General features: G+C 32.0%; 1 protein-coding gene and 2 non-coding genes across 4 annotated transcripts in view; 1 reads left to right on the forward strand and 2 right to left on the reverse strand.

Moving 5' to 3' along the window:
- Window positions 1-4,105, forward strand: part of LOC108375542 (somatomedin-B and thrombospondin type-1 domain-containing protein-like) — an 8,719-nt gene extending 4,614 nt beyond the window's left edge. For both annotated transcript variants that reach the window (XM_017631686.1, XM_017631687.1), the window contains exons 3-4: window positions 2,794-2,870; window positions 2,940-4,105. In XM_017631686.1, coding sequence (XP_017487175.1) covers window positions 2,794-2,870; window positions 2,940-3,337 — 475 coding nt within the window. In that variant the 3' untranslated portion in view covers window positions 3,338-4,105. The remainder of the gene's footprint in view (window positions 1-2,793; window positions 2,871-2,939) is intronic.
- A 5,072-nt stretch (window positions 4,106-9,177) lies between these two features.
- On the reverse strand, window positions 9,178-9,249 carry TRNAH-GUG (transfer RNA histidin (anticodon GUG)). The gene has a single exon. It is a non-coding gene; the product is annotated as a tRNA-His (tRNA).
- A 2,244-nt stretch (window positions 9,250-11,493) lies between these two features.
- On the reverse strand, window positions 11,494-11,565 carry TRNAH-GUG (transfer RNA histidin (anticodon GUG)). The gene has a single exon. It is a non-coding gene; the product is annotated as a tRNA-His (tRNA).
- Between the last annotated feature and the right edge of the window lie 5,787 nt (window positions 11,566-17,352).

The following is a 17,352-nucleotide window of genomic DNA, read 5'->3' on the forward strand; positions in this document are numbered from 1 at the left end:
ATTTTTGTCGATATGTTTGAAATATTTGGATCTCTGTATTTCAACCACATTTCACTTTCTTTTAGAATTAATTAGATGATGTAGTTAGAATATTGTGATTTAATTACTTGCGGTTCCGCCGTTGTTAATAACTTTAAATTTCAGATACCGCTTACATTTTTGTTTTGCATATTTATATATATCTCTTATATGTATCTGTGTGTAAATACATATATCGTTTTAGATAAATTCTATTCGTAAGCACTTTGTGCGAATTCTCGAGGCTTTTATTTAACATATATATATAAACTGTCGATCCGGTAAGATGTTCTTTCCGCAGCCACGCTCAAATCAAAACTGATCGCTTCAAGCGAACTCAACTCTTACTTGTGTAGTACGCATACGTGCTATGTAGATACATATGTATGTACATATCTCTTTAACAATGACGACTCAGCTTAAATATCATATACCTTTTCGCATAATGGAAGCTTTTAAATACACCCAGAACTACGCTTGTGATTATTTTTCGCTACGAGTTTACCTGTGGTGAATTTCTAAGCCAAGTTTAATGTTAAACTGACGTTGCTAAAAAATTAATCCATCTAACTGTGTACATACAAATTGTAAAATGTGTGGGAGCAAAAACATTTTTTTTTTTTAATCTTTATTTAACCATCTCCGACTGATGTGGTAATGTGGCAGACACCGAAAGATCGAAATTTTCCCCGAGCTTAAATAGCTTTGATTACTAAAGACGCATATTTTTCGTCATATATAACAATCGAAAATATCGATAGAATTTCTAGTTTCAATCGAAAACAAATTTATTTAAAAATATCTAACATATATGTATATTTTGATCTGAAAAATTGGTGTTTGAGGGACTGCACGTCAGTAAAATAGCGAAATTTTGGTCAAATATGGATTTATAATACATTTAACACACACTCCCTTCACTCGTGCTGAGGCCAAGCCGCTCAACCAATTAGTGGTGTTTTAAAGCGAGAATAAATACCAAACCTTGTCATATAATCTCGGTGAGTAATCATGTTTCTTAATCAATTTCAAGCGTTGATCTGGTGTAAGAATTTTCTTTTAGCATTTTTTGCATAAAAAAAAATAATTCTCCAAGTGTATATATCAGTAAACAAAAGAGTTTCCGACCCAAAGCCGTTATTGTTAAGAGCTCATTGTCAATTTATTGTAGTTATATACATACATATGTATTTGTATCATCATTCGACTGGAATACCTTTGTTGCCAAAAGCCGGCATTCTCACAGAGTGATAAGAATGAATAAAAAATGTACATGTACATATGTATGTATGTATGTAACTAAAGTAATGAAATTTACGTTGATGTTATTTACGATTTGTAGGATTAACTCTTTATATTTCTCGTGTACATACCTATGCATGTATGTATGTATACATGCAGTAAGCTAATATCTGTGGTGAGGAGTCTGGCTTTAATATAATGCTTCATTTGCGGTATTTTATTATTTATGTAAATGTTGTTGTAAAGTGAACGTCCGTCCATATGGTAAATTTTTTGCCAATAACAACAAAAAAGCCGCATTCAATTCGCAACCCTTAAGGCCCGTTTACATACAACTTTGGCATCGCTTTGACAGCAGCGCGAGTAACACTCGTACTTGCTACAATGAACGCTTAGCAGCGAATACTTTGGTCACTAAATTAACTGTAAACTGTATAGTCAGCTGTCGAGCGACGCCAACGCCAACGCCAACGCAACGTCAAAGTTGTATGTAAACGGGCCTTTAGCGAGTGGCGAAACGAACGAAATTTATGAGGTACAACCAAACTCGCCAACGTTCATCGCTGCTGGCTAACTTTGCTGTAGCTTTCAATATATACATTTTTTCATTAAGCTAGTAGGTATGAATCCAAGAGAGCAGAAGGTGGCTCAAATTATCATCAAAGTGCGTTAAAAATTGTTTTCCAGTTTAGGTAATAAAACAGGGAAATTATAACAGGAGCATCCATATACGTATGTATATATGTAGTTAGATGTATGTATCAACTTTACTTCAAAAATTAATCGTATGGCCTTATTCATAAAAAATAGGTTTAAAGAGCTTTATAAAGTGACATTTTCATACAAATTTTCGATTTATAAAGTAATTAAAGTCCTCTTTATTTTTTATGAATTTTGGGGTTAGACTTTAAACAAATCGACAGTCGCCCACAAGATTAAGTTGTTAAATAACCGACGGAAATAACTTATGCGGCTTATTTAACACAATCTTTGTCGTAGAAAAAAGCGGTGGTTTAAAAAAGCTTCGCACGTCTTTTCAGTCGTACGCATGTACGCATGTACGCATGTAAATATGTATATGGATATGTACACATACTGCATATATGTATGTTTGTGTGCATCTATGCTTGTGTTCCTCTGGGGAATGAAGAGAACTTGTTAAAAGTTACAATTTCCGTTTCCGCTAAAAAGGTGTGGATGAATGCGTTGTCCTTTTTCTTTGCTGAGCGATTTCTGTGTAAAAATGTGTATTAAACCAAAAACAAAAGGAGTGTTGTTTGAACGAATCGGAATCTCGGAAATGGAAACATGTAGCAGGGAAACTCGGAAGTTTCTGATGAGGATAAATGTACAGGATATAGCATATATCAAATTCAATTCTAATTGGCCACATATTTGAACAAAATTTAAGTGTTAAGGTGAGCTCACATTCATCAACTTGTCATCAAACAAATTTTATTTCGTATTCAATTTGCGCTTATGTACATATGTATATTAATGCGCTTCATTTTATTAATTTTTATTTTTTTACAGATATTGCATTGAGTTTGAAGTAATTAAAGCGGCTAAGGAATGCCACAAGTTGGCACCCTACAATCTACTTATGGAAGGTGGGTTGTTTGTAAATATATATGTATGTATGTTTGTATGTACGTGTGTAAATAAATATTCTATTATAGGCGATCGGATAGCAGTTCATTGTAACAAGCGAGGAACTTACCATAAATTGAATTTACGGAACGACAAAATGAATTCAACTCCAAATAACGAAGACAATTCATATTGGCCAGAATATCAATTAGACAGTAATGCTTTTGAAGGAGATGAATCAAGTTCAGCAACAGTTAGCATTGGCATGAATACCGTATCCGTTACGACACCTCTGGCTTTGCGACGCCCCATAGTTCATGCTAATGATGGGCAAATTTCGGACAATGCCCGTTGTCGAGGCGAAGGCGTGCCGGGAAGAACTACACGATGGCGAGCACTGGCGGCACCGTCATGTCGCGGCAAGTGGTTGCGTCTTACTTTAGGAACGCCCAAAAAATGTCCACACTCCAAATTTGTATTCGTTTAATAAAATTGACAGACGAGTTTTGAAAACAACTCGTTTTAGTAGGAATTTCATATAAATCAAACGAATAAAAATCCTTTATTAAACGGTTATAAATGAAACACATACAATATATACATAGCGATTAGTCTTTTAACAGGAATTGACTTTATCTATGTATAGTACATATTTTAAAAGAAAAGCAATCTAAACTTCGTTTTTTCAATAACATTTCAAATAAGGCTATTACTACAACAAATTGTAAAGCAAATACCAAAAGATAATTGTATAGTTTTCTAGTAATAACGCCACATTAAATATACGATTCTGTTAAGTTAGAAGTAGTGGAACCCTAGACGATAAGATGTGTGAGTGAATGTAACATCTACATAGACATTTATAATAGTAACTAAGTAGGTCCTATGATTAGTTAACATTTACTTAAAGGAAATTACATACGTACATATATCGTGACAGTGTACATATCCTTCTGGGAAATCATCATGATCTTTTCACTTCCTTTTTTATTTCTATAATTTACTAAGTATATTATTTTTTAACTTTATAGAGATAGTAGTCGATCAGGCACTTTTAGCTAAGTATATGTATGTAGGTCGTGTTAATTTGAGTCTTCCCAACATGCATACATACACACATCCAAAAGTAGTCTCTATGTATTTTAGTATCTAGACTTACATTGTATGTATTAAGTGAAAAGTGAAAAAATGTATTTGTTGTAATATTTCCCATATTGAAGCTATAAAGAAGATACTGAAACAAATTTAAAATGTATGCAGTTTCAATGTTTGTTGTTTGTTTATGGGTTTGCTAGTTCAAACGCTGCCTTGCAGATGAACTAAATACCCTGCAGCAAATCAAACGGGTTCAGAACTTGCGCCGAGCTAGCCTGAAAAGGGACGGTACTGGTTCTTCATCTATCCCAACTCAATGCTTTGAACTGTCTTTTTTTTTTAAATGGCGATGTCCTACGTTGTGAAAATTGTCGCCCTCTGCAGAACTTTTGAACTTGTTCTGAACTGACTCTGGCTTAGATTGTTCTGAAAAAAAGGGTCACCTCCGGGCTAGAACAAATGTGGTTGGTTTTGAGCTGGTTCCAAGAAGTATAGTACAGAGCCTTTTCTTTAAATACTGTAATTTTAAATAACTACGCATACAATTTTGTAAATTAAAATACTTCATTTTATTATTTAAAGAGCTACTTGTTTTGCACTAATTTGATTTTTGAGGCAAACTGTGCTATAAAATTAGGAGCCAAAGTGTCAGTTATTCCTTAATTTTCTAAAACCGTTATTCTTAAAAATAAGTTATATTTGTTACGTATAATGGCAATTTCTGTGATACTTAGGTCTCCTTTTATGCGCTATTTTTATGCGGTTTTGCAAACCATTTTTTGTTTTTTTTTTTGAGGTTTCTATTACTTTTTTTCAGTGTATAATTAATTTGTTTTTGTATGCTTACATAATTCGTGTATTTATTGTGGTATTTTTGGTTTTGTTTTTGGTTGAAATACAGATAAAAACCTATTTATTTCATTAATGTTCAGTTTTACATGGAATATGTTGAAGTGCAGAAATAAATTGTTTTTGTTTTTTTTATGCTTAATATTGTCTTACTAGACTACTCCACTACTACTCCATGCGATTTTTTAGAATTTTTTATTAGGATTGTCTGTATTTATGCGGTTTTTGAAAATGCTGGAACGCATCCCCTGTTTTTGCATAAAAAAACCTAAGTATTTAGAATTTTGAATATTCTCAATGGTTTGCTATTGTCTTCGTAAACTTTTTTTAAGAATGGCTCATAAGTATAATAACATAAACATATAAATTGACGTTTCTAACAGGAGCGGAAATTTAGTAGAATTTTAGAAACTGTTATAAAAACTTCAATATTTTAAATCGGAGTTAAAAGTATGCAATTTTATAGCCCATTAAATTTGAGTACAATTTATCGCGCTGATTTTTCATAACTCTTTTTACGCACGCTCTTGAAGGTATTCTCCTATTTAATTATTTTCTTTTAAGATGCAAGGCTACACTTTACTACACCAAAATTTGATGGGCTACTAAAGTAAATACTTGAAATATTTATAAAAAAAACTGTGATTAAAAAGTTTAGAATTTGAAGACCGTTTTACAGTTCTATCAAGTTTGCTGCATAGTTCGGAAATGAAATTTAAATGGTTTATGGAATATGAGACGAACTTAAATAAAAACTTAACGAAAAATATATAAAATGAAAAACATTGAAAAAAAATGACTGCATAACTACACATTTCGGGGATCAGTGATATATTTGCGCATGTACAATATCGGTCATATCAATTGCACCCTCATTTCAAAGCGAGATTGTTTACCACTTTTGTTTATTTTTTTTTATCTGATTAAAAGTTCGAAAATTTTTATTAAAAATCATTAAATTTTGCTTTGTTTTGTTTGAAGTTTGAAAACATGGTCTATATGATTTTGTTTTAAGCTTGATAATTTTTTTTATAAAATAATAAACAAATTTTAACTCTCAATATATAGTGAATATTAAAAAAAAAATGGTGTACGCAGACTTTTGCTGTTAAGTGTAGCTTAACTAAATTCTATGGTTATATTTTGCATTAAATTTTATAAGTACGTGTATGTATGTATGTATAAAAAAGACATTAATGTTACCAATAACGACTTTTTTGGACATCTTTTAGCAGTTGCCCCATAAACTATGTAGAGAATTACATATTAAATAAACGAAAACAGTTTGCTATTAGTTTTGGGTCTAAGAAAATCGAAAAAATACATTGACGACAGCGCAACTAGCAACATATAAGTTTCAACCGTCCAGCTCTGCATCCCTTTTGCAGTAGTTCAGGGACAGTTATGTAATTTGTAGGGCGGAACTTGCGCTTTGCCCCAAATTTTGCTGCAGGGTACATATTGACTGCTGAGTGGAACATCAACGCATCTAGGCAGCCAGTTCGAAAATGCCCTATCGCAAAAAACTTTTCAATAACGCGTTATTTCAGAATTTTATTGAAAAACACCCCATCTCAGAATTTGATTGAAGAACGCTCTATCCAGAATTCGGTACAAAATTGCCCTATCTCACTTCAAAATGTATTGAAAATGTGCTGATATAGGGCGTTTTTGAATCGGAAGCTGTGATAGTGCGTTTTTGAAACGAATTCTGAAATAGGGCGTTTTTCGACCAAATTCCGAAATAGGGCATTCTTGAAACTTTTTTTGAGATAGGCCGTTTTCGAACTGGTTATCAGACATATAACTTACTTCATTGTGCTACCCATGAAAAATATTTGGAAATGTACTTGTTTTTTGATTTGCCACTTCCTTGTACTTACTTTATATGTTGAATTTTTTACACCTTGTAGATATTATGACTTTTCTCAATCAATTCGATTTGAGATAAAATTCTAAATTAATTGCAACCATTTTCCAATTACCAAAATCCGTAAAATTACCCTTCACTTGCTATGTTCAACACATCCGATTTTAAATATTATTGAAAGATACCTCTAGGCCCCATATTTATCCCTTTGAGGTCGCATTGACCTGAATTGCCCCGTTCAACCAGTAACTTGGGTTATCTCAGTTTCTACCAAGCTAATTTAATATACAGCCAATGCATACGCACATATGTACCTATGTACGCATATTCATTTATGGGAGGTTTTTAAATGTATTTAAAAAGTTGTATGAAAGGGCAATAAACACATGTGACGTAGGAGAATTAACATAAAAAATGCATATGTATAAGTATGTATGTGCATTAGGGTGGTCCAAAAACAGGAAAGTCGGAATTGTAATGCTCTCACCCCCTAGGACTGTTCTATATCGAAAAAAGTACGCCCCCTATTTTTTTATTTTGAATTTTGTATTTTTATATCGGGGAAAAAAGAAACTTTTCGTAGAAATGGTATAGAATTCTTGAAAATCAGTATTTTTCGATCGGAAAACTCTGGTTCTCTTCAGCAGACTTTCAATAATAATACGCAATTATTTATTTAACCATATTTAAATACTAACGATTTTTTTTATTGGTGGCCCTTTTGCATTTTCGCGGTTTTTGTGGATTTTTGGCTGACCTATAAATTATAGTTGCGTTAATTAAACAATTGGGTATTATTACCGGGAATCTTCTGCAGATAAACAGAGTTTTCCGATAGAAAAATATTGATTTTTAAGAATTCTATACCATTTCTACCAAAAGTAGTTTTTTCCCCATATAAAATAATTGGAAAACTTTGGGCGCTTTGAGCGACCTCTAAATATTTTTTGATTTCAAAATAAAAAAAATATGGATATATTTTTTCGGTATAGAACAACAATCCTAGGGGGTGAGAGCATAAAAATTTCGACCTTACTTTTTCACCTGCATATTTGGACTACCCTAATGTACATACATACACATGCGTTTCGGGGAGTCATCAACTGGAAAATTCGTGGCAAATTTATTTAAATTTGTAGTCCTTACATTTGTTCAATAAATCGTCGCCTGAAATGCAAAGACGTAACAACATCGTAACTGAAATGGAAAAAGTCCTGACTAAAATTTTTTATTTTTTTCATTAAATGAAAATCATCATATCAATCAAAAACTGAATTTTGAATTTTTTATTAGTTACGCCTTTTTGAATTTCAGCGACGACATACCCTCTGTGTATTGAACGAGGCCAACTCAAAAAGTAGTAGAAAACAACGTTAAGGGCCGTTTTCTTGACTGCCTGTTAGTACTCGGTAACTCGGTGTTCGGTAGTTTTTTCCCATGTATTTTGTTTGTGTAAAATAGTGTGACACAAAAAAAAATACATGGGAAAAAATTACCGAACACCGAGTTACCGAGAACATCGCGACGGGATTTTTAAGAACGTTGCGACAAGCAACGAAAATATTTCGATGAAAAAAATATTTTTTTCTCGGGTTCGAAACTATCCGGTCTTTTAAGTTGGAACCAACAATACACATCCACAAAATTTTATTGAAATCGGTTATCCGGTTTCGGAGATTAGCGTAAACGAACATAGTGACTCGGTATTTTTATATATAAAGATTGTTCATACTTTAACCAAAACCGTATAAATTAATGTTTCAAACTTTATTGAAATTTTATTGAAATCGGTTATCCGGTTTCGGAGATTAGCGTAAACGAACTTAAGGCCCGTCCGCATAGAACTTTGGCGTTGCGTTGGCGTTGGCGTCGCTTCAACAGCTGACTATGAATACATGAATTCAAACGCAGCCGTCCACATAGCCAAAATTCGACAACGCTCACGCCAACACAAAGCAAAAAGATGGCCAACTCTCATCTTTTCGCGTGCGTCGCTCGTCAGCTGTTGCAAATAAATAAAATTATGTGAAATATTTTCCTTTTTAATCAAGTGCGGGCAAGAAATATCGTTTTTAATGCAATTATTGATATGAAATATTAATTTATCTGTCGTTAGTATGTTAATGTAGTGGCCCAAGCATTCGCTGCCAAGCGCTCATTGTAGCAAGCATACTTTTAACGTGCGTTCTGTCAAACCAACGCCAACGCCAAAGCCAACACGAAAGTTCTATGTGGACCGGCCTATAGTGACTCGGTATTTTTATATATAAAGATTGTTCATACTTTAACCAAAACCGTATAAATTAATGTTTCAAACTTTATCCAAAATTTAGAAATAATACACATTTTCATCACAATTTCTAGCTTTTAAATTTCATCTGCCCTTTAAACACAAATTTTATTCTCAAAAAATGTATTTAATGAGTAGATAAAATTTTTAGCTTGAGAAAACGGATGCGTGAAAAAGTAAAAATTAAACAAATCTCCACCGTGACAATGTCATGCGATGACATTGCCGTGACCAGGATTCGAACCTGGGTTACTACGGCCACAACGTAGGGTCCTAACCACTAGACGATCACGGCTATTGAAGATATGTGTGTGCTGCTGTCAAAGGTCACAAATCACTTACATGCTTAGCTGAATTGCACCATGAGAATTCTATTCAGTCGTAGGCATGAACGAAGTACGTATAAAATGGTGAAATTAAATAGAATGGTGGTGACCTCTATCGGCGAATTGCAATTCACCACGGCCGTATTAAATAAATGTTAAGTTGACTGAAAGCATTTTCCGTGTGACATCTATCGGCAAACCGCACATCGCATGGTTGCATTTTTCGCGAAATAATAAAAAACCCCTAACCGGTTCACGACTACCGTCTTGCGAGAAAGTGCTAAGTTTATTTTTAAAAATTACTAATTTGATGCAGAAAACAGAAATGAAAAAAAATAATAATCGTAAAAGACGGAATGCAGAATTACTCTTATCTCATTTCTGTCTTCTGTTAATGTACATACACACATACATATATAATTAGCCATATCATGAGTTTAGGTTTCTCGGACCGGTTCTTTTTTCGATTCCGTCTATTCACTACGGGCGGATGAAAAAAATTTCGGGCGAATTTGAAGTTTTTTTTATAAAAAGTTCATTATATATATACTGTTTTCAGGCTAGAAAAAGAGAAAAAAAAAGAAAATTTTACTTTTAAAGATCGTTTTAAGGTTTTGAAGTTTGAATAGAGAAATGACATTCACCTACATGAGGTACCGCTATTTGCTTTATATTGCAATAGTAACAAATTTTGCTGAATATTTTACTGACCTAGGTTGAATAGTATTAAATTCGTGAAGAAATCTCGAGTGACGAAGAACAGGTAATAGGGCGGTAATTATTCGGGTGGTTCAAAGATGCATGCGAAAAAGTAAAGTCGGAATTTTTATGCTCTCAGCCCATATGATTGTTCTATACTGAAAAACATATACCCTTATTTTTTATTTTAAAATGAAAAAATATTTACAGGTCGCTCGAAGCGCCCAAAGTTTTCCATGTATTTTATATGGGGAAAAAACAACTTTTCGTAGAAATGGTGTAGAATAGTTAAAAATCAATATTTTTCTACCAGAAAACTCTGTTTATCTGCAGGATATTCCAAATAATAATACCCATTTGTATAATTAACAATTTTTTCATCGCAACTATAATTTATAGCTTCGCCAAACCCACAAAAAACCCCGAAAAATGCAATGGGGGGACCAATAAAAAATCGTTAGTATTAAAAAATGGTTAAATAAACAATTGGGTATTATCATTGAAAATCTCCTAAAGAGAACCAGAGTTTACCGATCGAAAAATATTGAGTTTCAAGAATTCTATACCATTTCTACGAAAAATTTTATTTTTCCCATATAAGAATACATGGAAAACTTTTTTCAACATAGAACAATCCTAGGGGGTGAGAGCATTACAATTTCGACTTTATTGTTTTTTGACCACCCTGTTCTACATACATACATATACATATCTACTTCATTATTTTCAGAAAAAATCTGACATCTTTTAACCGAGTATTTTCTCACAACATATTCATATTCCTTAATTCACAAAGGCCCTAACCAGCAAATTTTTTATTTTTAAGGAGAAGCAAAAAACATTCAGCATTATCCTGAGTTTAGCCTTAAAAAAATCTCCATTTTTCATCCACCCATAGTATATACATGGAAATCAAAAGTGAGAAATGAACCGGTTCGGGGAAAATGAAACTCATGATAAGGCTGATTATAAAAATCAAATCATGCATACAGATAGGGCATTTTAAAAAGCGGCATAACTCCGTTGTTTTTGGTGCTAACACTTTAAAATTTTTAGTGAAGGTATACATATATCCTACCAAAACTCGTGAAAAACGCGCAGTTTCAAAAAAGGTTTGGTTAGGACCTTTGTTTATTAATAAATTTGAATGTAGAAATTTTCAAAAAATATTTGCATGATAAATTTTTGTGAGCATACAAATAATTGCGTTATTTCCTATTTATTATCCGGCGGGTGGGGATTCGGCGTAATAATATCGTAAAAATTACAAAGTCTCATTGCGAAAATTCGACGTAGTTTTTGTGATCAAAATTAAGAACGTTTTTTGGAAAACATTAATTCTGGGTGTATTAATTGATAAAATTGAAAACTCGTGCACAGGTTTTGCTGAACAGTTTATTTCTTGACAGAGTGTTATATTATAAAAATGGTTTCCGGTTTTTTTATTTATTCCTTCAAAAGTAAAAAATAAAATAAAAATATCTCCCTTCCGTGACAATGTCATGCGATGACATTGCCGTGACCAGGATTCGAACCTGGGTTACTACGGCCACAACGTAGGGTCCTAACCACTAGACGATCACGGCTATTGAAGATGTTCTCGTCCTCAACAAAATTACGCATATAAGGGTAACTATATAAAAACTACATATGTATATACATACATACATATGTATGTTTATGCTATAAGCAGTGTTGTCAGGTCATTGAAGTGAGAAATCGTCATTTGCAAAAATCGTCATCATATAAAAAATTTTTAATAAACGGAACCACGAAGCTTTTTTTTCAATTTATTCTAGCTCCAGTTTGCTATACGTAAAATATAAAAAGTTCAACATATTTACGAATTTTTGAAATTCGCATTATAATAATAATAATAATATAGTGGCGCTTACACATACGTAGTATGTATGTTGGTGTTTGGCCGAGCTTCTGCTAGAAGAAAAAATCTAACTTGCATTAAAATCTACTGAGATCTAGAAATAAAAGAGACTGATGCTTTGTATTTTGACGTTTTGGAATTCACCCATAGTTTTAGTTGCGATTAAATCAGACTTCATCTTATTTTTATTTTTTTCCAACTGCAACTTAACTATTAAAACATTAAAAACTGTTCATATTTACAAGTATATTCTTTGCACTATATCGAATTTTTTTTTTCTGGCAATTAAGCAGCCATAAAAAATAAGGCGCTTCACATTCGAAATGACAGTGGAGGCAAAATTGCCGAAGCCGGATTCGCATTAGTATCGGGTTTCTATACGAGTATTTATTTATCGCGACCTACTCAGTACTTGGTTCAAAAGTATCGATACCAAACTTACTTGGTATCGAGCGAAAAGTATCGAGTATATACTTGTATTTACTCATATCGTTTCATCCCTAGCAGCGGCACGTAAGGTTGAGTTCCAGATTTTTCCAAAAAGCTGTCGGCAGCATTGTTTCCAAAGAAGACATTTTTTTTTACACTGCAATGTTAAAAAATGTCATTATATGCCCAACATACTGCATACATACATAGTATGAATAAATGTAATTCGGTAATTTCTGCAACCAACCTGTTGATAGTCCTGTGCAAAATTTAGAGTTTAATAAAAACAAAAACTGTTGTTGTCTGCTTTGATATTGTTATCTTTATTTTTATTTGTAATTTTTAGTAGTTGAGTTTTTAGTTATATTTTAATACCTCAATATTAATTCTTTTTAGTTTTTTGTTAACATTTAGTTCTTTTTTATCCAGCAAAGCTCGTTTTGTCATGTGTTCATACTAGTTGCGAATGTTCTGTACATACATATGTACATACATACATTTTTATGCCTCCACATACATACATACAGACATACACATGTATACATGTATATATGTATGTATATAGTGCTTATCATAACTTTACGACACTCACATAGCTATTGACAAGATTTTACCATTTATCTCAATATATTTTAATTTTAAATATTTGTTTGTGGAAATGTAGTATGTTCTTTAACAGAAACCATATAAATCAAAGTTTTAATGTTTGTGCAACATTTAAGAAAAATGTGAACAGACTTTCGTAAAAAGTGCAAAATTAGACTAGCACCGACCTACCGTTGATTTTTTAGAATTTTCTTTGTTGGATGTGTTGCTCATTTTCTCTATAAACAAAAAAAAACTCGTCGAAAATACTTCGAATGGAAGAAGATGACTGACATCGTCAAGAAAAAAAAAAGTTGCGAATATGCAACGGTAATCCGCAGATACTTTCAACTTGCACTTTATTATACTAAACTTGAATGCAAAATATATCTAAAAAATCGAATAAAAAAGCTCGAAACTTTTAAGAAGGTTTGCTGAATTTTTTTTAATGTTCCACAAAGATTGAAACTTCGATTTATATACATATAAAACCACGGGTTTTGTTAAGGAATGTACTATATTTTTATAAATAAATAATTAAAATTAAAAAAATATTAAGATAAATGATCACATCTTGTCAATATGTGAGTGTCGAAAAGCACTATATATATATATATGTATGTGTATTGTTTGTAGGCGACATCTTTACAACGAGTGCATTTTTTTGCATTACATATATTTTTTTTTTTTGTATTTAAATGCGATAGACTTCTTTGCTGACAAACATAAGGCGGAGTCATATAAAAACTATTCAAAATTAACGTGTGCCTTCTTAAAAAGTAAAAACAAAAAGAAAAAAACATTTCGTTGCCTCTAAATTAATTATGTGTGTACATATGTATGTGCGTTTTGGCTGCCGATACTTTTGTGAACACACACATATGTATGTATATATGTACTTTAGGCCGTATCACAAAAATTAGTTCAAACAATTAAATCGACTTTTAAAGAGTTACATAAGAAAAGCGTTATTAGAAATTTGTGCATTGAAAAATAAATACATATATCTCAGTAACCACTGATTCAATGCTCAAAAAATTTGTTGTAACTTTCTGAACTTTGCAGCTCTCCTTCTTTCACTCTTCGTACAAATGACTCGAAACAATCAGTTAACTCAGCTCTTTTCATCCTGAAAGCTTGGGATTTTTTCTTCAGCATGGTCACCACCTTGTTGGCCTTATTACGGTCGCCACAATCTTTATTTTTACCCGCTACTTTCACTCTTCTTTACATTTTTCTGGATGCAGCCCCCGTAAATCAACAGTTAATATAATTGTTTTTAAGCTTTAACGGCGTTATATCACTTGAATAATTCCGGAATCGTATGGAGGGGTTATGGGTGAATCCCAAAATAACTGTTTTTCTGAGGTGCCGTAGGCAAACGTTTTTACATCCCTGAAATACTCCAATAGCTGGATTTAAAAACCGTTTGGAATATTTTGTCCTTCTAGCCCCATATATTTTGGGGATACGGTCTAATGTACTTACATATGTGTGTGAGTATGTGTATTATTTACATATGTGTTTTGTTTAAAATAAGCATAACATATAATAAAACAAACATCTCAATATAACGAGTAACAAAATTGAAACTGTTTTCTGAATTTTACAAAAACCAAACCACTAAAGTGTTTGAAATAACATAATATACAAATATTTAAATATATTTTTGCCCAAGTCAAAAATATTTTAATTATTTATTAAATAGTTTGCACAGCAGTTTGGCACTTATCACTGCCCTTTTCAAAATTAAAATACATATAGCACAAATATGTTAAGACTATGAAATTTATATCGTTTTTTTTTTTAAATTGTGATTAAATTTTGAGTATTATTGAAAATTGCCAACACTTGCACATGTGATCGACCGGTATTTAACTTTCATTCATTCTATTTAGCTTTATAATAATAAATATGAACTTCGATAAGCCGACAAAAAATACAAGTGACTATATATATGGACTATACCCCTGCGCCATTCAAAAAGGTACTGTTAGCTTAACAGGTACTGCTGTAGCGCTATATTATAGCTTACTTTATCTGTATGTATGTATTTAAGTTTGTCTTTAGTTTTCAATTTAAGTTGAACGCTTAAAGTTATCTTTCGATTTTATATATGTATATGTATGTGTTGCCGAGAATAGGTAAAAGTTTAAAATAGTTTTAAATAAGGGATGTAGAATTAGGGTACTCGCATAAGTCGAAACAAATACTAAGAAAATATTTATAATTTTGAATCAATGTACACTTGTTGGCAATTGTTAACTCACACTGGTCAATGATGGCTTCAGTTCTCTAGCTGGAAAATTTATAACATTTATTCTGTACGCCTTAATATAATACTCTTTCATTATTATTATTATTTGTATTCTTGGTTTTTGGTCACTTTGATTGCATCTTTATTATTTGGTTTGAACATTTCTTTTTAGTTGAAATAACAACGGTTTGTGCAATAATAGCCGCATACATAAATTCTTTTTTTATTTTTTTATTTTTGACGTAACAACTTAGTTGACTTTAGCATTTTTTCTTTTGTTTTTAGTTGAAATAACAACGGTTTGTGCAATAATTGTCGCATACATAAATTCTTTTATTTTTTAGTTTTGACGTAACAACTTAGTTGACTTTAGCATTTTTGCTCCCAGAAAAGTGTGTAAAATTGCAGCTTTACTGCAAAATTTTGTATTTTCTGTAAAATTTGTTGGAGACAATACTGGTTCCTAATACAGGCAATCCGATAAACGCAATATTCGGTTAATGTAATTTTCAATTAGTACAATTAAGAATTTTTCGTAGATTAAATAATTCTAATATAATTTTGGGCGCCGAGCTTCTCCCCCAGTTTGTGGTGTGCATCCTGATGCTGTTACACAAATGGAGGGCCTACAGTTTTTTGTCGCCTCTGAACGGTAAATGAATTTCAATCGGAGGTTTGACCTTGCCTGCCGAGTAGAGTATGTTGAACTGTGGACCTAGGGAGCGGTAGTACGAACCTCTAGCCAATTAGTCGCAGCGAACGTTATTTGTTAGAGGTTCCATAGTTGCAAATTTTCAAAATCTCAAAGGCACAATTAATTCAACTTTTGATCTCGTGATATTCATACGAGTAGGTAGGTGCTTATTTCTTGCTCTTTTTTCGTTTACCTGTTTTGGGATATTGTAATAGTGCACAAGAATCCAGTATACTGACAATTAAGTGCTCAGTCAAGAAAAGTTGTTACATATATCAAATGTCCCCATAGGCAAACATATTTGCCATACAATTAGTATTTTTGCCAAACAACTGTGTATGCGGCTTATGAATACTCGTATGTGAATTATTATAAAATTTGTATGTATGTATATAGATTGAGATGATTTGGTATTCTATGCTCTGTTGGACTATATGGCATCGCCTATTCTTACAAAATAGGGAGGCATTTAATCGTACTTTTAATGCTTTTTCTTTGGCGTTGTTGCCTTGTAGTGAATTATTTGTATATTTAAATATCTGTACATCTACATACAAACATATGTATGTATGTATTGATACATTATATTCCGACATAAATCGTGTGTAGGATTCTGATATCATTTTAATAAAAAAAAAAAAAAAAAAACGTAAAAACATTTATTAAAATATGTGGAGAACCATTGATTTGATATAATTTATTTTTGCTACCGCCATTTTCATTTAACTATAAATTCAAACATTTGCGTTTACTGAAATAACATGCTAAGAACTGTAACTTTCTAATAAGTATGGACACATGATCTGAAAAGCCTATGACAATTTGGGATGGGAATGGTATGTATGTATATGTGCGGCTGCAAACTTGTGATATTTTACATCTATTGACATTTAGACAAGCTCCTTCTGAGCTCAGCAATTACATATTTTAACTTCGGTGTATCTACACATATCCAGGAATATTTGTAATGTTGTTGTTATTTAATTTAATTTTTTGTTTTGCAAAATGTGAACGCCTAGCTAGCAACAACACACGAATAAAGCATCAAGTGGCATGAGTTGATTAGAACTCGTACACAAATATGTATATTTAAAAAAATGATACAACAGTTTTTCGTTGATATCACTACATACAGGCCACAAAATAGTATTCACAGCTAAAACATTTGAACTTAGATTTTGATAAAATACACTTATGTATGTAAATTGCAATTTTTATTTTGATTTCGACAAACATTTTTGTTTTCACTTAATTTTGTTTTCTGTTGTGAGAAAATTTCGTTCGAACAGTTATGATTTCCATTAAGTTTTCTGTGCGCATAGCACGTACATAAATATTTTAGGTTTATATGTACATATCTACATACATTTGTATGCTTATATGCACATACACACATATATACCTACATAAAGTAACTATGCTAGCGGTATAGTACATACATATATAGTAATTTATTTATCAGAGCTATTTGAATTTTATTTTAAGCGCACTTTCTTGAATTTTGAATAAGGCAAATGATTTTACAA

This window comes from Rhagoletis zephyria, unplaced genomic scaffold (assembly GCF_001687245.7).
Source record: "Rhagoletis zephyria isolate East Lansing unplaced genomic scaffold, Rhagoletis_zephyria_1.1 Rzeph_scaffold_09098, whole genome shotgun sequence".
NCBI lineage: Eukaryota > Metazoa > Arthropoda > Insecta > Diptera > Tephritidae > Rhagoletis > Rhagoletis zephyria.